Source organism: Onychostruthus taczanowskii, unplaced genomic scaffold (assembly GCF_017590055.1).
Source record: "Onychostruthus taczanowskii isolate IOZ18803 unplaced genomic scaffold, ASM1759005v1 scaffold63, whole genome shotgun sequence".
NCBI classification, from domain to species: Eukaryota; Metazoa; Chordata; class Aves; order Passeriformes; family Passeridae; genus Onychostruthus; species Onychostruthus taczanowskii.
The window spans coordinates 122,087-144,044 of NW_024504012.1; the positions used below are offsets into that span (position 1 = coordinate 122,087).

At 37.7% G+C, this 21,958-nt stretch overlaps 1 protein-coding gene across 4 annotated transcripts in view; it reads right to left on the reverse strand.

The window, feature by feature from the left end:
* Positions 1–21,958, reverse strand: part of LOC121344292 (BMP/retinoic acid-inducible neural-specific protein 3) — a 180,382-nt gene that overhangs the window by 44,143 nt on the left and 114,281 nt on the right. For all 4 annotated transcript variants that reach the window (XM_041420110.1, XM_041420111.1, XM_041420112.1 and 1 more), the window contains 2 exons: positions 14,762–14,867; positions 12,145–12,381 (listed from right to left, as the gene is read on the reverse strand). In XM_041420110.1, the coding sequence (XP_041276044.1) occupies positions 12,145–12,381; positions 14,762–14,867 (343 nt within the window). The remainder of the gene's footprint in view (positions 1–12,144; positions 12,382–14,761; positions 14,868–21,958) is intronic.

The window sequence follows — 21,958 nt, forward strand, 5'->3', positions numbered from 1 at the left end:
CTGGAAGTCTGAGAGGGTATAAACCATGGGACCCACATTTCAAATGGTTGGATGTGATTGCTGTTCATTAAAGTGCTGCCTCAATATTGTGTAGATGTTATTAAAGAGATTTATAAAAGATAGATGTTTTTTAAAATATCCCACCATGATGCAGAAGCCTGGAGAAAACAAAGTGCTAAAAATGAACATATATTTGTTTTTATGTTGCCATGAATTTTAGTTCTTCGTGATGCATTACTCAATTTGTCAAAGAAGTAGCAGCTGTGTTCCAAGAAATATATGTTTGAAAATAATCCAATTCGAAGAAGCAGAAGACTGCAGCTGGAAACAACCTTATTTCTTCAGAGAAGAGACAGTAAATCTGAATTTTCCTTCCCCTTCTCCCTCCAATTTAGGCTAAATCAGCCAGCTCTCCTGATAATTAAAATATTTCCTTCTCCAAAGCAAAGTATTTCTCCTTTAAACTTTCTGAAGGACAGAGGGAAGGGAGGAAATGTGTGTTTTCTGCAAGACATGGTCTCTGTTTTTCAAGGAGGAAAGGAGGCCCACACTTCCTTTTGGACAGACTATTTGAAGTGGGACAATCCAGCTGCTACAGAAACCTCAGAAAGCAAATTTGGATGATCCTAGCAGTGGGGTAGATTTGGAGGTGTGGAGGGAGTGGTTTGGTTGATTTCTTTCTGAAGTGAGGAATGCTGCAAAGGCAGCTCCTCTCATCCCTGTGCTCGGCAAGAAGGAAAGAACAGGGATAAGTGTCAGCATGGAGGAGGAATTGGTGGGGAACAGAGATCCTCTGGTCAGTCATTTATGTACATAATTCTGAGAAACCTCATGTAAATGTTAAAAGTTATGAGAGGAAATGGTCTCAGGCCATTCATTCCAGGTCACCAGGGAAGCTTTAGGTTGGATATTAAGGAAAATTTCTTCATGGAAAAGGTTTGTCAAGTATTGAACAGGGCAGTGGGGGACTCATCAGCCCTGGAAGTGTTTTAAAAAAGTTTGGACAACAGGATAGTGGTACTGGTTGATGGTTGGACTTAATCATATTAAAGGTCTTTTATATAATATTATATATTCTATTATATATATATAATATCATATAATCATATGATATAATATTATATCATATGATTATATGATATTATATATATATATAATATCATATAATCATATGATATAATATTATATCATATAATAGTATTAAAGGTCTTAATGATTCTGTGGTTCTGTGAGAGATGTTAGATATGTGTATAAATATACAAACACATGTATAAATGCCTGTTGCAGAGTTAATGCTAGTAATGTCAGCCTGTCATAGGAACACAAAACCAAAAATCCTCCTCTCACAAGCCTGGAAAGTCTCCTGGTGCCACATAAAGATGAAATAATTTTCATCCAAATCAGTAATGAAACCAGAATATCATCCTGTAAATTGTGGATTAATTCAGAATTTCTGCTGGGCAGGAGATAACCTTGCCTGGACTCCGCTACAAGCTGGAAGGGCTCACATTTCCTACAATGAAGCAACATGTTTCTTATTGCAATCTAAATATGACCTTGGCATCAAGTTGCCTTTTCAGAAACCAAAAGCCAGACTCCACAGCTGCCTCTGTAAGTCCCAGCATTTGAAGGGCATTCCCTTCAGCCTGTCAGGTTTGATTTTGGTTCATTACTCCTTAAAATGTTTCTATCCCTGCCCTTCAAAGGGATGCTCCTTGGAAGCCACAGTAAGCTTCCAAGAAAAATGTCTCAAAAATTATCTACAGGTTATTTTGGATTTTTTTTTGGTAAACATTTTTATTACTCCAATGTGGTTTAGAAGTAGTCCTGTAACATGGATGTCCCAAAGTCCTTTATTATCTTTCTACAGAATTATAAGTTTACTTAATGCATAAGACATATTCCTTATGGCAGATATAGATATAACCTCTGTCAGTCCAAGATTTACCTTAGTTGAACATGCTGGCAACTCCTAGAGTTTGAAAACTGGGAAGGGTAAATAAACATGTAATGATTCACAGGAGGATAAAGGAGGGAAGAGAATGAGTGAAACTGAAAAATGTTCTTGGAAAACACATTGAAGTAAATAAGCAGTGTTAAGCTGTTCCAGGAGAAGATTTAAGAAGCTATGAATCAGAACAGACAACACTGCCCTAGAAGAAAAGAGAGGCCACAGAGTGACATCACTCTTAATAAAGAAAGCCCAAAGCTGCCAAGGCAGATTGGAATTCCACCAAGAACGAGGGGATTTTGTCACTAGCTTTGAAGGGAATTACATTATGTCCTGTACATGGTGGACATAAGTAGAATTATATTAGATCAAGCCTTCTGCTCCTCCTCTTATTACAATGTCATCACAATGTTTGAAGCATCTCAGAGTGCAGTGCCACGTAAAAGTTTAATAAGTTGATTTGCCAGGTGCAGCAGGAGTTGTATAATGCTTTTAGTTTTGGAACAGGGGCAATTATATCAGCTGTACCATCATTTTTGAAGTAGGACAGGAACAATTTAGACACTGACCCTCCAAAGACATTATGCACATCCCACCTGTTCATTTTATTAAAACAGTGGCACCTCCACAGGGGTGGAAGAGCTAGAAGGGGAGCGTTGGTCACGGAAGGAACGGCAGCTTGGTGTATCTGCTCGTGTTATTGATTAAACTTCCTGACAACCACAGAGGGAAGTTAATTACTGGGAGGCAAATTAACACCCCTGCAAGATAATAGAGAAAACAATAATTGTATTAAGAACTCAGGGGGCTAAGTTTTCCTGGCCCTGAGCCTGAGGCTGTAAGCAGTGCTTGAAAGCAAACCACCGCTCCACTGCTCAGGGGCAAATAGTTTGAACCATATTGATTGAAGTCTTTATTCTCAGTGATTAAAAAGCACCTTCAGCTGCCAGTGAGTCAGTTCAGACTGTTCACAAGGAGTCTTTCAATTAAGATTTCAACTGTGACTCACTTTGCATGGCAATGGGTCTGTCCTGGTCAGCAGAGAGAGACAGAGTGTGCACGGTGACCCAGGCACATCTGGGATGGGCTCTGTGCCAGGACCCGTGCCCCAAACCCACCAAAACAAAGCTTTTCAGACAGCAAGGTTAGATTTGTAGCTTCCATAAATTGAAGAAATCCTCCAGCATTCAGTTTGAATTCCAGATTTCATTTTTAGTCTCATTTTACATGCATTTTAATTGAATCACTGCAGCTGGAAGAGCAGGAATATGTCACTGGACTAAGAGAGGACTTCCAGTGCAAACTGCCTTCACTGCCAATGATGGAGTGGGCCTAGGAATTTATAGTCTGTCTGTGATGCCAAGTGAAACCTTGTCATCTTGTGATGTTATTTAGGATTTGAAATCTCAACACTGAGTCTGAGAATCAGTCTGGGCATCTTTTTTCCATTATAAATGCAATAAGTTTCTTCTGATCAGAGTGCACAACATCTCTGTTTAAACTGACATTTCCAAATTATGCCTGCAGTTACCTTCTGCCCTTTTACTTCCTTTTAGTAATTTGAAACAGGTATAAATGAGACATTTGGTACATGTTTTAAAACGTCTGCCTTAGAATGTAGTTTTTCTTTGAGGGATTTTTGTTGGCCTTTATTTTAGGGGGGAACTTTTCTGTGCTTTTTTTTTTTTGGGGGTGGGGGGGCAGGGGGTGGTTGTATTCTCTCCTCCTGTGGCAGAAGAACCATAGCAAACACTATAAATGCCAAGATAATTTTTTAGCTAGGGATTAAATGACAGCCTGAATTTTTTTTAAGACAACATCACTTTATTTTACACAGGAGTTACTGAGGCCATTTTTAGCTCTTTGGGTTGTCATTATCACTGGTAAGAAGGAAGAAGGCTGGGATCCAGGTCAGTGTCTCCATGATATCAATCCACAAGCTTGGCTGCTGGGAAGAATTACCTTTCTTACTTGTCAGCCAGGTGACTTTGATTTGGATGCAGAGAGGCAATAAAAAGGAATCCCATGGTATCCTCTCCTGCTAAAGCAGTTTTAAGAAAGGATTTGTGCCACAGGAATGGCAAAAATCTGCGTCTTATTGAGGTGGCAAACAAAATTACACTTGATTTTTCTGACTAGATAGAGGGATTTTTAAGATTAAATTTCACAGGCTGAATGCAGATTTGCTGCAGCTTTTCTGGAGTTGTCCATCAGGAAGAACATGACAACAAGAGTTTAAAATGTTTGTCTGATGAAGAGGAGGAGAAAGACTGTTCCACCGGTTGCATTTCTCAATGCACTGCCAGGAAATATTAATATAATCCATAATTAAGATTATTTCAGAACAACAGTGTATGAAATGATGAAAAAGCTGGAACTTATCTGATGGTGCAGACTTCTTGCCCCCTGTGTCTTTATGTTGTGATTCACATTTTATCTTGAAGATTTGAATTTGTCTTTGGCTCTCCCCATAATGAATTCTGTGCATCACAGAAGGTTTCTGTCTTCAGCACTGTACAGTCTATTCAAATTTATTTACATTACTTTTTTTCCAGCTTGAAATTTAGTCTATTCAAATCTAAGTTAAAGATATAACTTTATATTTTGTTTAACTGCCTGGCTTTGTACCTGCTTTAAAGGTTTCTGTCTTCAGCACTGGACAATCTATTCAAATTTTTTTACATTGCTTTTTTCTAGATTGAAATTTAGTCTATTCAAATCTAAGTTAAAGATATAACTTTATATTTTGTTTAACTGCCTGGCTTTGTACCTGCTTTCTCAAAGCATCAATATATTTTTAGCCAGTTAAGTAAGTCCAGCTGTATCTTTTATTTTTTGATTGCTACAAAAAAATTGATGAAAATGTAACTCAACAGATGTATCACTCTTTATTGCTATGTGCTCAGCATCTAGGAGTATCTACATGCAAGAATTATGACTGTAATTCTCTTTTCTAAGTATTAAGAGATTTGTGTAGATTTTGAGATCAATTATGACCACTTGCTATGGCTGGGTGTATTGATTGACTGTTGGACTGTCTCTGATGTTGGGACAATCTCGGAATTCCTATTTTGCAGCTTCTTTACAGCCTCAGCAATCACAAAGGCAGTGCTGTCCATCTGTAACAAACACATGAGGCTGGCAGGCAGTGTAAGGAATTCTCCCCTGAGCACCTGCAATGTTCACTTCCAGCTTTGATTTTCCTGTATTTTACAACAGTTTGCAGCCTGGCTGTTGGAAACAACTTTCACTGTGAAAACAGGGATCAGAATACTCCACAAGTGGAAAGTTTTGAAGCCAGGAGTGAGGGCAGGGTCCTGTTTTATACAGACAGAGTGTGACCACAAAGGGTTGGTCAATCTTCTGGTGTGCTTGGCTTTCCTAAGTCAGTGCTTAGTGGAAAGAGCCTTTCTTGTTCCAAAGTTGGTATTTTACAGCATGGGCTTACTTCATTTGGGAAAATATGAGCTGAAGGAGAAGCGAGAGTTGGGAAAGTGTATCAGCAAAATATGGTGATTTTCCACATTTTGCAGTTTTGAAAATGGAGATATAAATTCATGGCACTATTAAATGGATAATTCTTTAAATCTCACTGCAGATTATGGAATGCTGGAGATGATCTTTCCTATTGCTTTCTGTAGGTTTTGCATAAAAGTAATTATGTAAGATGCAAATGCTACCCCTCAAAAAATAATGAAATGGTTGGCCTTCCTCATGTTCAGTATTACTGATTTTTAATTCAGTAATAAGCTTATCATCTCCTCTATTAGAATCCACATTCTCCAACCCTTTAAATCCAATTCTTTTATACAAGGGATTTTGGGAACATCATTAATTCAATCACTGTAAAGAAAGGGAAAAATATAATTGAACTGAGGAGCAGGACTCCAAAGTCTCCAAAGCAATCTCTGCTGAGCAAACAAAAAAACTTTGTTAACATCTATGCAGTGCTGTGTATTAACTGAGGTTCAGACCTCATTTTCAGGTGAACCTTTCCAAACTGTGCATTTCTTCAGATGATTTTAAGTCTGTACATGTAAAGGGTAACCAATGCTCAATAGCAAGACATCCCGGAGTTATTAGGGAATTATGGAATGCATTAGACATGAAATCCAAATCCAATGAAACCAGGGATTTAAGAATAGCTTGCACCAGCAATTCATTTCTGTTAGTATTTGCAATCAAAGCAGCGATGGTGGATGGATGGACAATGAAAAATAGTTTCAGCAAATATTAATGTGAAAGTTAATATCAATTTACTTTGGCTGTACTTTCATCACTTGCACTTTCTGGGATACTGAAATTTACCTTTTGAATTATCTCTGCAAAGCAGATACAGAAGTGACGGGAAAAATCAAACTCGACATTTTGAGAAGTTGTTTGTCATCTAAAGCTGTAGGCAGATGCACTTCAAAATATTTGCAAGGTGACTTTTGATTAATTCTGTCTGTGTCCAGCGTGTCTGTTGGAGTGAACAGTGTTTGTGTTCTGTGGTCAAACCCTTCAGGGGCCTCCACAGTTCTGGTTCTGCTCCTCTGAAGCTTCTGTGGACATCCAAGTCAAATCCCTGAAGTTAATGGACTACAGATTGTTAAAAAAAAAGTTAACTTTTCAAACCCTTCAATTGATTCACACATTTCGCACATATTTCAGTGCTTCACTGAATCACCCTTGAGCCCAGCTGTGACAGGCAAATTTCTGTCCAGTTTGTGGTGGGCGTGCTCTTTCCTTCCATCTTAGCTGGTATTTAAACTAAATGTTTGAAAGAATGAGCCTGGTGTTTCAAAGCTACTTTGAAATTAGGTATCATAATATTTATTGTACATCTCTTGATCCCATGCTTTCCAAGGATATATTCCAAAAGGGATTTTGTTGCCTTCAAAGGGGGAAAAAAATCCACTGCTCAGCATATTGTGAAATATGCAGAGAGAAGGCAACAAGCTGCCATTGCATGCAGATATGTGAAAATAAATTCTGGATGGAAGACTTTACTTTCATGTTTCCAGGAGGTCTCATAAATGCTAATGATAAAAAAAAAAGAAATTATGAAAAACACAATTTTGCAATTTTCTATTTTTTGAGCTACATTATCATCTATGTCCTTATTTATTTTGATAGCCTTTTTAATTCTGAAAGATGAAATTACTACGGAACTGCTGCAATTTTTTTTTTTTCCATGTCAATGACCAGATCACCTTAAAAGAAAATTGCTGTCATTTAAATTGCTTAAATGGAGTGTTCAGATTTCCAGAGATACTCAGCAGCCAACCTCACCAAGATTATGGCACAGGCAATGTGTGATCGTGTTCTTATCCTTGTTGTCAGAATCCAGAGCCTGTGGATGGTTTTGGGGATCTTCTTGACTTTCCTATGTTTTAGAGGAGTGGATCATGATCTCTGGAAGATGCTAAATTGCCATTCAGTGTTGTATGTCAGAATTAGTTCCTTTGTATATTAATTCTTTAACACTCTCAAAATCTTCCCAAATCAGTGATCTGTAACAGAGTAAATTTTTTATCTGCACCATCCTCAACACTGCTCCAACCATAAGCTGTGGAAGTCCCACGTACTGCCAAAATGTGAGAATTTTTTCAAGGAATATTTGACACTCTTTATTGGGGGAAACAAATAACATCCAAGTGCTTAGGTCAAACCTTTTTCCTGAAATAGAAAGGTGGAGTTCACTGAGGTGAGGTAGGAAAAGCACCTGGGCAAGAAGGTGCTCCTGTATTGGGGCAGAAGGGGAACAAGAAAATTGGCAATATTAAAGATCAGTTGAACACTGAAAAGGTGAGGAGGGCTGCAGGGACACTCAAGAAGATTGCACAGCTTTAATCTAACGTGGGTGGACTCCACAGCCTGGGATCTCCGGGAAACTGAGTGAAAGCAGCAGGTCAAACTGCATCACCAGTTTGTTTGTTGTTTTTAGTTGTCCTTTCAGGCTACAAAATCCAGTGAAAGGCTACTTTCATGCACATCAGGAGAGGTAAATGGAGCCCTGCTTGATCCCATTAGATATTTTTAGTGTTAGTAGTAAGAGCACAGCTTCTTGGAATTGATGGTCTCAGGGAGCACTTTGCTTACACAGTAATTCAGCCAAATGCCTCAAGAAGCTAATGAAATTTGTTAATAAAGGTTGAACAGCTTTCATATGGATTTTTGATAAAGAAACAGCTGCTCGTTTTCTTGGTTAGTAGTAGATTCTGGGGGCCACAAGATCTGATAAAGGATAAGCAGATGGTTCAGAGTAAACAGTTTGAAGAAGCTCTTGTAATTTTTTTAAGGTCTTGGTACATAACCTGACATTAAGAGGTTATACAAAGCTCATTGAGCTAATCAAATATTTATTGCTGGAGGGCAGCTAAAGAAATGAAAAAGGCAGCCAAATTTACTGAGAGATAAATAACATACTGCTGCACATCCTCCAAAAAGGGATTTGAGTAGTTAAAAAGTACCAGAAGAGCCTGGGTGAAATGCAGTCTGTACATAAGGATAAACAGCACTTTGTGACCTGGGATGTGTTTGGTCATGTAACCTACAAGAGCCAGAGGGGCTCAGAGAGAATTGTCACTACCAGCAGGCCCAGACTGCAGACCAGAGTCTTCCTGTGTGGAAACCAGGACAATTCTTTGATCAAAGAACGGCTGAGATGGGGAAGAACCCCTGGTCCAAATTCTTGCTCAGGCAAGGCCACCTAGACCCAGCTGCCCGGGACCATGGCCAGTCAGCCTTAGAACTCCAGCAAAGGAGGCTCCACAACCTCCCTGGGCAAACTGTGCCAAGCACTAGGTCACCCTCAGTGACCGAGAACCCCCTGTATTCCAGTTTCTGCCCATTTCCCCTTGTCCTGTCGCTGGGCACCACTGAAAAGAGCTTTGCTCTGTCCTCTTGGCACCCTCCCTTCAGGTATTTATACATTTTCCCTGAGCCTTCTCTTCTCCAGGCTGAACAGCCCCAGCCCTCTCATCCTTCCTTCAACAAAAAAAACTATTCCTCAGTTGTTTTATCTTGAACAGACAGGAGGAGAGATAACACAGAGAATAAACAAACCATCTTAAATAGAATATTTACTTCTTCCTCTTTAAACTAAATCCTGCCCACAGTGAATGGCCTCAAGTGAACCCAGTAAGTCATACAGGTCTTTATTAGGGGACAAGACTTGTTTCTGGAGTCAGAAGACTGGTTTGTAACATCTAAACTAACAAAGGATTTAGAAGCAGAAAAGGTAAAAAATTAATTCTCTCGTATCTACCTTTAGTTGACTCTGGACTTCACAGTGTAATGGAAGAGAATTCATTAGTTCATTAATTCCTCTGCCATTAATAGTAGCTATATGGGCCAGCAGTGACTGCTCTGGATTATTTTGCCCCTTGCTGCTCAGACTGAAATTACTACATAATCTGGCCTCCTTTCTAGTGAATTTATTTTTTATTATAAATAGATTAGAATAAAGCAACATACTGTTATCTCAGAAGCTGACTTCCACTGATTTAGACAAAGACTTAGCAGTTTTCTACTTTTCCTTAATAAAGGTCACTTTTGCTCCCAGAGCATGCTATTAACATGGACCAGATCACACTGATATTTGTTAATAATTTTTCATTATGGAAATATTGCTCAAACTCCAAATGTTTCAGAATATGTCTTAATGGTAATAAATGGTTATATATATGTGTATGGATTTTATATATAAATTATATCTATTTATTTTATATATTTATAAAAATATATAAATTATATATATATATATATATATATATATCAGTGTTGCTGGAAATGCTTACAGATCATGTGTGACAGCACTGGAAGAGCTGCTCAGTGGTAATATATGATTTATATGAGGTTGGCTTCTCAATGACTAAGTTATCAATCAAAAATTCCCATGCCAACTTTTTTCCAAGAGCAGACCCATACAAGGTTACCTATCTCATCTTCCCACTAACATCTTTATGCAAAACACTTTGTGAGATAAAAGCAGAAAAATTTGTAGCTAACTCTGAGTTGTGGAAGTCATGCTTGGTATATTTATTAGATTAAAAATGATTTGAGTATTTCAAGGGCTAAAGAGAGGAGCGTGGCATACGTCTTAATGATGTTAATAACCTAAATTTCACACTTCTTAGTAACCACACCTACTAGCAATTACCAAGTTGACAGATATATGTGAAGTTGGCATTTTAGTGATTCACCCAGCAGAGCTAGAGAGTCTTTTAAAAGCCCAGAATTTAACTCTTACCAATTTTCCCCTGACATTCGTGTCACAGACCTGAGCATAGGACTAGAAATGTAGCTGACAATGATTCAAACTCATAATTAACTTGATGTCCATTATGCAGCTCGCTGTAAGAACCCTCCACAGACCCAGATGTGTGTGTTCTTCCAGCTTGACTGAAACTGCTGTTAAGTAGGTGCCTGCAAAGGACATTTTTCAGGCACTGAACAGTGTCACAGCCCATTCAGATAGGACAAAATATGGCAAAATATGTGTCCCTCTGAAGAGTCGATATATTTGCCCAAGTTTGCAAAATAGTAGATGGTAGCATGGCTCCACAAATAATTAAAGGCGTCCAAATAGTCATTGAGAAAATGCACCTAAATGTACACAAAACCAATACACCAATTAATGCTTCTACAGTCAGAGATGTCTGTGGTCCTCCAAGGAGAAATATTGTTAAGTTAAGAAATACTGTTAAGAAATATTGTTATTTTTAAGTGATGTCTTCCTGCTAAATGTGAGAATGAAGATAGAAAAAGAGCTGCAGATCTTCTAAACAGACTCAGATAAAAAATAGCATCAAGTTAAAAATGGCAACAAATGAATTTAGACTTGATACAGGGTCTCTTGAGCTGAGGAATCATTCTTTAACAATCAAACAAGAAATATAAAAATGGATGTATCTAAAGCACTGTTCATTCACACTCTTTTACTGATATTTATTCTACCCTTCCCTTGACCACTGTATGATCTTCCTCATTTTCTTTTCCACTGATTTGTTTTCTTTCTCCAACACAACACCTTGGAACCTGGGATTTTTGTATTTTTTCTGACTTTTCTTTAACTCCCTCAATTGTTTTTTTCTTTTCAACAATTTTTCCCAGGTCTGCTGATCTCTCCTTACTTTTCCCACCATCTGGCTAGACAGCTGTTTCTGATAGCACTGAACAAGTGGGTTGTGAAAACAGTTGTTTAGAAGCTGATTTTACCTGTAGCTCCCATTCTCTGTGGGACAGAAAGTTCTGATGATCAGGAGAGGTGAAATGATGTATGAAACTGTGGATTTTTTGGTGGTTTTTTTTTTTTGGTTAAATTTGGGATTAAATTGGTGGGATGGTATTTTTTGTTTGGATATGGACATTTATTAGTTTTTATTTATATTATAGTTTCACAGACTGTGAGTTCTATAGACTTTTACTTTAATAAGCTAAAAATGGAGTAGTATTTTTCTTTTTATAAGCTTTTTCAAGACATTATACTTAAATTATTCTTACTTTTAACTCAATAACTAATAACTCGTGGTTTGTAATGTAGATTTTTTTATTTAATTATACAATACTACTTAAATTCATGCAGAAGAAGGTGAAGAAGAAGGACTAGTTACTGTTTTAAAAACCCTATCTTCTTATATATATATTAACATATTTAAAACTTTAAAGTTTTTTACTATGTGATATTATATACTTCTATTTAAACTGTATATACTATATATATAATATCTATACTATACTATATACATACTATATATATAAACTATATATATAAACTATATACATACTATATAAACTTCTATTTAAACTATACACTAGTTACTGGTTTAAAACTTCTGTCTTGTTATATATATTACTATATTCTAAAATTTTAAACTCTTAAGTTTTTTACTGTGTGATATTATATACTTCTATTTAAACTATACACTTAAAATTTTAGTTCTATTATTTAATTTTGGAAATTTTCTTAACGGTCTCAGGTTAAATGTAGTGTGTCCTTGGGGGTTATTTTTTGTCAGTATAGAAAGTCTAAAATTCTTAGCAATTAGGATTCTAACATGAAACAAACCTTGATGCATTAAGGAAAATCTAACATGGCATGAGCGAGTTGTAAAAATATGGATGGGGCCGGTTGGAACCCAAACCATTCTACGAGATACAGCCAAAGAGGGGGAAAAATAAATTTAAAAAAAACCAAAAAACCTCACCAGATTCTTCAAATTCACTGTTGTATGCATTCCAAGTCTCACTTATGCGGAGCAGGTTCTCTTCCATGGCTTGAATGTCCATGTAGGGACAGTTGCACTCGGGGAATCTGGGGCCGCACTGACACCAGCAGTCATTGTCCTTGCAGATGAACTCCCCCTCTGAATTGCAGGCAATGTAGCTCAGAGCTGCCTGCACAAAGTGCTCTTGCAGGTACTCAGGAAGGATGACCTGAAGACCTGGAGGAAATATTTTGGTGTTAGACACAAAGGAAGTTCTGGAGCTGAGCAGCTTCCCCAGCTCACCTAGCAAACAAACAAACAGTTATGAAAAACAAAAACATATAGAATTTTTAGGATAATTTGTACATCTGTCCAGCATTTGTATTATGTCATGTGTTTCCTTTCTTAATAATTATTTTCAGACATATTCCTCACATTTCCCTCTCAGCATGGAACATCCATCCACTAACGAGTAACCTGTATTCCTCAGAGCATTTATTGTTTCAATCTTTCTAGGGGCATTGGGTAACATCAACTTCTCCCTGCTGTGTGAACAGCAGCCAGAGCCTTGCAGCAGGAAATCACACAGCTGAATTATAATCCTGGTGCCAGCAATAATGCAGATTCTGAAAATGCTGATGAAGGGAAAGCAGCCCTGAGAGACAGAGTAAAGAGACAGCATAATCAGGAAAAGAGGTGTAAACATTTCCATCCAAAATTGGGCTTGTTTTCCATGTTTCCTTTGGCACAACAAGATGTAACTTGTCTAAATAACTCATTATCTCCAGTGATTCTGTGGTGGCTAAGAAGGAAGGGCGAAATTGGGTTGGAAGAAATCATTGAAATAAATAAGATTTGGTTATTTTTCTAGCATTGGTAGCAAATTGCTGTGTGACAGTCAATTGGATGCGAAGGGCAGGGCAACAAAACCTTGAGTAAGAAAATTCATTCTTAAATCCACTTAAGTTTTAGCATGGAAAGGGTGCAAAGTCCAGCTCCTGTGGGGCTTCAAAAAACTCCTGCTACCTGTGTTCCAAGTAATTTCTCATCATATCAATTGGGTATTTGGTGATAAAAGTTTCCTCTCCATAGGCACTTGGACGATTTCACAGAGATTTATCCTTTATTTTTAGGTATATACAAAACTATAGCTAAAACAGGAATTTCAGAACCCTTCCACGTCAAAACTCATATCACAACTGCTGAAACCTGGTCTGATTGTGCTTCCCTCTGTCTCATGTCAAAATCTAGAAAACTCTGCTTCTCTCTTGTAAAGAACCATTTTTTTTTTCAGCCATAGAGGCTGTGAAAGGAAAAAAAAAGTTTGATTCTTCCATTAAAGAGTTAACACAATTCTGATAATAGATTTCTCCACATGATGACAAACAGTCTGAGAGATACAAAGACTCTTTTCCAAATTCTAACTGATAAACATCATGAATATGCTGGAAACCATCAAAAACTATATTTTCTGGAAATATTCATGGCATCCCAGTGGAAATGACAAGTTATTTGTAAAACAAAAAATCTCTCTGTGAAATAATTTTAATTTTTTATGTATTTAATTGATTCTGGAGAGAAAGGAAAAGGAGAAAACACATATGGATATATTAAGGAAGAATATTCTGAGACTGAAGGGACCACAGTGATCATCACCCCTGAGAGCTGATCCTAATATCACTAACCACCTCACACTGTTTGTCTGAATGATTTACAAACTCATATAGAAAAATTTAAATCTTGGAAATAATTGCATATCTACCTTCAACTGCAAATTAAGAATTGTGTGGCTCTCTCATGGCATAGAGTCAGAGGTATGCAAAAATACACATATTAAAGAGAATTTAGTGGGTGTTTTCATAGCCATAATTTGCTCATGCTTTATTTTTGTAACTGAAAATAAAAATTATTTATGACCTAATACCATAAAGGGAGACTTTTCAAAAAATTTTATGCCCAAATATGCAGCCAGGAAATGCTTTTGCCGGAATTTTGAAAAAAAAAATATTTAAAAATGATGACCCTTTTCTTCCTTTTGCTCCCTCTTTCTGCTTTTTTCTATTTTTCATTTTTATTTATACACAATTACTACTGTTTTCCTAATGAGTGAGATTTTAACCTTCCAAGGTTTTGGGTTTTTTTTTTAATTCCCAAGAGGAGGAGCGCTTTGACTCCTCCTGATTTAGAGTATTTGAAAATTAATATCCTGTTTTCTGGTGCAGTTTTGGTGCAACAAGTGCAGGGGGTGTCAGCTGCTGCTCAGTATGTGCAAAGCAGGCTGAGCACACCAAGTGTCACCCCCAGCTTGGTGGAATCTCTGGGAATTCAGGCTGTTCAAGAGGTGTGCCAGTGGATGCTAAATAGGAATGCAAAATGTTAACAGGGCTATTCAAATTATTTTCTGGTGGGTGCAGAAGTTGTTTCCATTTGAAAGGCACCACGAGGTGCTGACATTTCCTTCACTTTGGCTGGAATGCACCCATTGCAAACACACACACACACACACAAAAATTAGGAAAATGACCTTTTATGAGGTGGGAGAAAGAAAAAAAAAACAAATAGCGTGATAAATGTCACCCCGCTTGAAAAACAAATTAATGAAATTGCACCTACATACCTTGCAACTGAATCTTATTTTCAGGACTCTGAACCAGAACAGAGCTGACAGAATCTAGGTTGTCATAGTTACTGCAGCCGAGGGGACCCGTCCGTGTCTCTGTCACCTGGTGGGAAGGGAGAAGCACGCACTGAAATATCCAAACCAGACTGAGGAGTTCAGAAGATTGTTTCATAAAGTTTCCCCCTATTTCAGCCAGAAATACATGTCAGACTTAGTTATGGTGACATAATTAAGAATATATGAATAGACATAATTAAAAAATAATAATTGTATTGCCAAAAGGATAAGTGCAAATATTTTAGCAGCAGGAAGTGCTGTTTGTACCACAGAGAATCCTTACAAACACCACACCATTACAATTCTACACAAATACTACAGTACTACAATCATGGAGTGGTGTAATGCCACAACAACAGTTTAAATACAAGTTATTTTTCATAGCTGTGGGAATTACAATGAGTTTGCTAAATACGATTTATAAAAATGAGGACTGTGATTTTTCCCTCTTGAAAGTTGTGCACATGACAAATTCTGCTTGAAGTCATGGAAAAAGCTCTGACTTTTCCAGGGAAGAAGATCAGGATTTGGAATTAAAAACCCTTTATGAGCCGTAATGGTGATAGCGGTGGGATGTTTTTTTTAATAAGGGAAGGGCCTAAGATAAGTTTAGGCACAAAATTGTGAATATTCTGTCTGTTGTAATCACCAAATTCATGGCCACAGAACCAAAATAATTTATCAGAACAGGACCTCTACATGCAGAGCTCTGCAGTGAAGGTTTGAATTTGGGAAGGAGCAGTTATTTATGTGACAGAATCATTAGGGTTGGAAAAACCCTTTCAGATCGTCAAGTCCAAACATTAACCCAGCATTGCCAGGTGCATCACTAACCCATGTCCTAAGCACCACATAATGGTTTCTGAACACTTCCAGGGATGGGGCTTCCACCACTCTCCTGGGGGCAACCTGTACCAGTGACTGGCCATCCTTTCAGGGAATAAATTTTTCATAACATCCAATCTAAATGTCTGTCCCTGGTGCAACTTAGTGAGTAAACACATTTAAATAAACAAGTTTTTAAAAATGTTAGTAATTTACATGCTTCCTGGAATATTATATGTAATTCTTAAGTGTCAACAATTTCTTTCTAAAATGAGAAGTACAACCAATTCCTCTGTCACGCACCTCCCAAACCGTTCTCAGCCACTCTTGTGGATTTCCTACTTCTCTTCTTTTGACTGTTTCAGAAATTGTGGCCAGATTCACCCTTATTTTGTACCTGCCTCATTTTTGAATACAACCACTTGTATTTTCTATTATTTCAGGTATCATATTCAGCTCTAGATCTCCTGGAGAACGAGCCTAAATTACGGGGTGAGGGAGCAGATTTCCAAAATACAGACGTGCGCTGATCGTGTGCCGACCATGCAACCAGACAACCAATGTGAATTGTAAAGAACAAAAGGGAGATGGAAATGTAAACAGTCTGATTTGATGGGAATGTGAAGGTTTGCTGATATAAACCCTGATTTTTCATGTTGCTGAGGGTTCCCTGGCTCACACACAGCCTGTGGGTGGCTGCAGCTGGGCCATTGAAACCTTCTTGAAACCTTCTGATTTGATGTTCTTCTGATTTTCTTCTGATATTTCTTGCCCTTTTGCAAAGAATATATGAGATCTCCTGTCATTCCAAGCTCCTGGCACCTTTCCATCACTTTGAGAGTGGACAGCCCATGGGGAGGACACAGAGCTGCCCTACACCAAACCTATGAGCAGAGCTTGAGATGCATGGGAAAAAGGGACCAAGCCAGGTTGTGTCCTCTCTGCACATATTTAGCAATCTTTAATATTTATTACAGCAGTGGGTTTTTGCTTAATCATCCTGAATCAGCACAAAGACTCTTGCAGGGGGATAAGATTTGGATTTGACATGGCTGGAATGACAATTGTGATTTGATCCTTCAGTCTCTGCCAACACATAGTCCAAAATTCCATTCTAAAATATTATTTTTTTTGGAAGTACCCCCAGTCCATATATAAAATCCTAAACTCTTTGTACAATAACAAAGAGTGTTATCTAGATTAAATAAGAAAAATAGCCAGAATATAAAAAAAGACAGGTAAATGTTGTAATGAATTTTATCCTTACTCTGACATATTATGCTCAGCATTCATCTATACAATTCTTTATTTAAAAATTCATTTATTTTAACGTTGCTTTCGTTTGCATATTATTATTATGGTTTTCAAGCATTTCTCCATAACGCAATGCAGCTTCATAAAGTTATATGGAATGTATAAACTATAAAGCAAATATTACCATTCCTATCCATTCCTATTACTCTTTTATAGCCCCTGAAATCACAAAATAAGGAAGGGTGAAAAGTAGCTTTGTAGTTATTTCCCCCTTTTTGTTCATATTTCTTCACTCTTATCTGAATTATGCCAGACATAGAGACTGCCACTGTTTTGAGTGATAACATTTATAAATACATTGATTCAGAAGAAAATTATGTAGAGCAGTTTTGGTATAAATTAAAATCATTGCAGTGAAGTAATTAAAATTGTAGTAGTAGTAGTAATGATAATAATAATAGACAATGCTCTATAAATACATCAATAAATAAGGGCCTTTTCTAAATGTTCATTTTTCATTCCAATCTATATGGTTATATTATTCATTCTTTTACTTTTCCAGGAATATTCACACCCTTTGTCAGCTGCCTTGCTCTGGTACTCTTATCTTCTGCACAGAAAATACATTGCAGCAAGAAATTCAACATGGATAGTCTCACTATGTAAAAAAGAAATGCTAAAGAATACGAAAATCATCCAACCTTCCACTTTTGATGGATGACAATTCTAGTCAGAGGTCAAAGCTATGCAGTTACATATGTTTCTGTATACTCTACACAAATCCTACTCCACAAAGATTGTCAATCAGAAAAACATTGTGAGTGATTGATAAATGAAAGCCTCAAATTTCTATCAAATTTCTATCTATAAATTTCCAGACCAGAGGAAAGGATTTGTTTTTCCTAAATTATGCAGGTACAGACTGGTTTGGGTTGGAAGGGACTTTGAAGAGTATCTAGTTCCAACCCCTGCCATAGGGACATTTCCACTAGACTGAGTTAATCCAAGCTCCATCCAATCTAGTCTTGAGCCTTTAGGGGTAACTTTGGTGATAAAAAGGCAGACTAGAGAAGAAGAAAAAAATTTTTGAAAGGATAAAAATACATTAATTCTGGTTTGAGCCAAGTGTTACTGATGATTTTACATTTTTTTTTGTTTCAGCAACAATAGAAATGCAATTGGAAAGGCAATGGCACGTCTTTAATTATCTTCCAAGCAGAGAAGTGTGACTAGGCTCAGTCCCAAGATCACAGCTGAAAACTGTACTGTCAGAATGTGCATGAACAAAAGATGGACCAAAAAGAGGAGAGGGACAGGTAATAAAATAGAAATTCAGATTATGCTGGGATGTTAGCATGGCCCAGAAGTGACTGACATTGTGCAAAGAGCACCAGAACCAATGTTTGTTTTCCATCACCTGCAGCCCACAAAGAGCATTAACAGCACCACAGAACCAAGTTATTAAACAACCAAAACCCCCTAAGAACCAGTAAAAACACCTGTGACATCATCTGACACGAAGCAGGCAGGATGTTCTCCAGTGCCTTGTTTTCAGAGATTATCACAGAACAGGTGTCCCTGGGCAGCAGAGTTTTCAGTTCCCAGAAATAAACTCTAACATTTGGCATTAATGAGACAAATGCCTACAGTTTTCAGTCAGTTAAATCTCATAACCATGGTGATAATGACCCGATTATAAGTGCACTGAGAACATACCTCCCAGCACTTAAGCAGGGCTGAATTCTTGTGATATCAGTGGGTAGCATTTCCCTGGGAAACAGCCTGCTTTTTTTTTTTTGTCCATGATAATTAAGCCAACAGAAGACTTTCCTAATAAAAGGGAAATACATTTCTGCAGAGATTTTGCTCCTGGTGAGTCCTTTTAAGCACATGTAGCTAATATTCCTAACGAAGTGTCCATGCAGAGGTGGTGTGTGCCTTGCATAAAGGACTGTCCTCTTCAGCAGGACTCCTTAAAAATGGGTTTGACTTCTGAGGATGAGCACTGAGCCAGCACAAAGGAGGATGAGGCAATGCTGGTCGCTGCAGAATAGGCAGCTGTGCTCACATTCACATAAACCTCTTTAATGCTTCAAACATTCAAGGATTTAGAGCAAACTCCTCGTATCTGCATGAAGCAGCAAGGTCTGTTCTGAGCAGCTGTGCCGACAGAAGATGGGGCAAAAGTCTGCAATGGGGAGAAACTGGGATTCTCCTGAATAACACAATGGTGGTGCTGGGCTGGACCTGGTGATCTTCAAGGTCTTTTCCAACCATGACGGTCCTGATTCCATGACTCTCCTGCCACCCTCACCTTCAGGCCTTGTCCTGCAGCCCATGCTCCCACCCCCTGTGGTCCCATCCTGCAGTCAATGCTCATTTCACCTTAACAAAGACTTGATCAAATAAATAGGCACTAAATGTACTTTCTATTTAGATGTGCATCTCCTGCCAACTCTTTTCTTTCTTTTCCCCCAGGCTTGACAGTTTTTCACAAAAGCACCTTTATTCCAGCACTTCCCTTTGCCACACAATAGCTGCTGCTCCACTGCCCTATTTTTGTCATTGAACATATTAAAAAACACCTGCTAATGAGTATGCAATTAAAATAAATCAAATTTTCTGAGTGTTCCAAGCACTGATACTTCTCAGCTAGGGGCTAGATGAACATTTTTGAAGGAGGTACAGACAAACCAGAAGCATTCACAACATCAGGGGTTGGATTCATGTTTCCAATATGATTTTTTTAATTGCCAGGAATCTAAAACAATACCTCAAAGGCATGACATATTTTGAACAGATTTTCTAGCAGCATAGGGCTGACACTTTAATTTGAAGAAGCCCCCTAACTCAGGAGACCTGGAAACACTCCCATCATATTTTTCTGTCGTCTGTAAAATGGAAAAGGAACAGTAAACTTGATCTTTATGCAAAAGAGATAATTGCAAAATTTCCATTAACTTCATTAGAAGGGAAATAAGGACTTCTTTCAAGTTTCTGGGCAAGGAGATGACTTTGAATTTTACTGAATGCAGCACTAAAGCTTCCCAAAAGATCAGTCTAATCCTTCCATTCGCACTGCTTTGTTTCTACACTCCCAGGAATTTACTGTGAACCAGACTGTTACCTTAAAATAACAAGGAAATTGAAATGCATTCTTCTTACATAAAGCACTAAATACCTCAGAAATCAGAATATTTCAGGAACTGGAAATGAGCTCACACTATTTGAATTCTGCTCTGCTGAAAATGCTGTGATTTTCTAAGGCTGTTCAGGTCTGTCTGATAGGGAACAATCCCCTTTCTGCTCAAGTCTATTCCCCACTATCTCAGGGAGCAATATATTGTCTGTGAGTTCCAGGAGAATACACAAGAACACTGGAACAAGTCTGGGAGCACTGACAGCTCTGGCATCACAGCCACGATTTTCCCTTTTCAAGGACATTTTCAATCCACTGCCTGTCAGATGCCACATTCCCATGCAACTTTCTGGATTGCAACAGGGAAGTTTGCAGGAAATGAGGCTGCTGGAAAACCAGTCAGGGCAGCCCTTCCAGAGCCTTTATTTCCTGCACTTTCAGAAATCAAAGGTGCATCAGCCTCACAGAGAGAATAAGGACAGGCATTATCTCCAAAAGAAGAGGTTATCTCTTTTAATTAATCTTGAAGAGATGACAGTGAAGTTCTCTTACAGAGAAATAATAGAGTTAGCAAAAATTTAATAAAAACAGAGGATTTTGTTTCAGTCTCCATTTAGCTACTTCTGCTTGCCCATATCTTACTTAAATTAACACTAATATTATTTTTTTCTCAGCTTTTATTGCCTAAAGAGACAGCTGAGCAACAAACAGCAAATGAAATCTATATATTTACTTTAAAAGATAAAATTAGAAACAGAGAGAACAGTGCAGATACAAATTAAAATAATATTTCACGTTCATAAAAATCTCAAGGTATCTGCAGAAAGCAAAAGCAAAGATGCCTACTTAAGAAAAACCCATTTCCCAACTTTACATCCTTTTCCAAACATAATTGCATTACGTATAGAAGACAAAAAGCTCCAAAAAATTTTGGGGGCTCATACTGTACAGGTTAAATATCTTCTTACATTTAACCCAACTGCAAAATCCCACGCAAGGACTTCCCAAGAGTATTGGGTACAGGATTTGTATCTTCATGGACCAGTTCCAACAGGAAGTGCTGAGGCCACTGGGATTTTTCACTGTGTCCCCATTACGTTCAAGAAGACAGAATGATCTGCCTGTTTATAAGACTCACAGATATTATTAGTCATAATAATACTGCAGGTGAATGGATTTATTTTTTTTTTTATGTTGGGAAAGTGTGAATAAAAAATATAGTCTTTTCTAAATCAGGAATAAAAGTTAAAATGTTCCTTTTCTTTTTGAGGTGCCAGGAGAAAGATCCTCTTGGTAAATATAAAAATTATCTTTGGATCATTTGGGAACATTCTACCTTTAATGTGATCAGTTTTTTAAAATCGTGTATATGCTATTTTTAAGAGAAAAATAAAAATTTTAAAAACCCCAAACTTGTGCCAAAGAAAAAATGTGACAGGTTAACATTGGCTCCTAAAAAGAATATGAAAGGCATTTAAAGACTTGAAGCTTAAAAATCAAAATGATAATGGCAGGTTAATTAAGAATTTAATTTTCCATAGAGAGAATCTAGAGAATTTTACCTTTGATTATACATTTCTGTGCAATTCTAAAACTTAGCTGCAATATTCTTTTTGGCAACATCTCTAACAATTCACTCATTTAAGCTGTTTCCAGGTGTCAGATTTGCTGCCCAGAAACCCCTGAGTTATTTGTGCTGCCCGTGGCCCTCCAGCTCAGCACGGCCTGCCCATCCCTGGTGCTCCCCTCTGCAGCAGGACATTTCTCATGTCCATTTTATTTTGCCATCAAACTCCCCCTCCTGGGGTTGTCATCCAAGCTCTCACAAGGAATCACATTAGTGTCCATAACAGGGGTGTCTGCCTGGCTCGCAGAGATGTGTGCAGGGATTTATTTTTAGGTTACATCCTCATTACTTC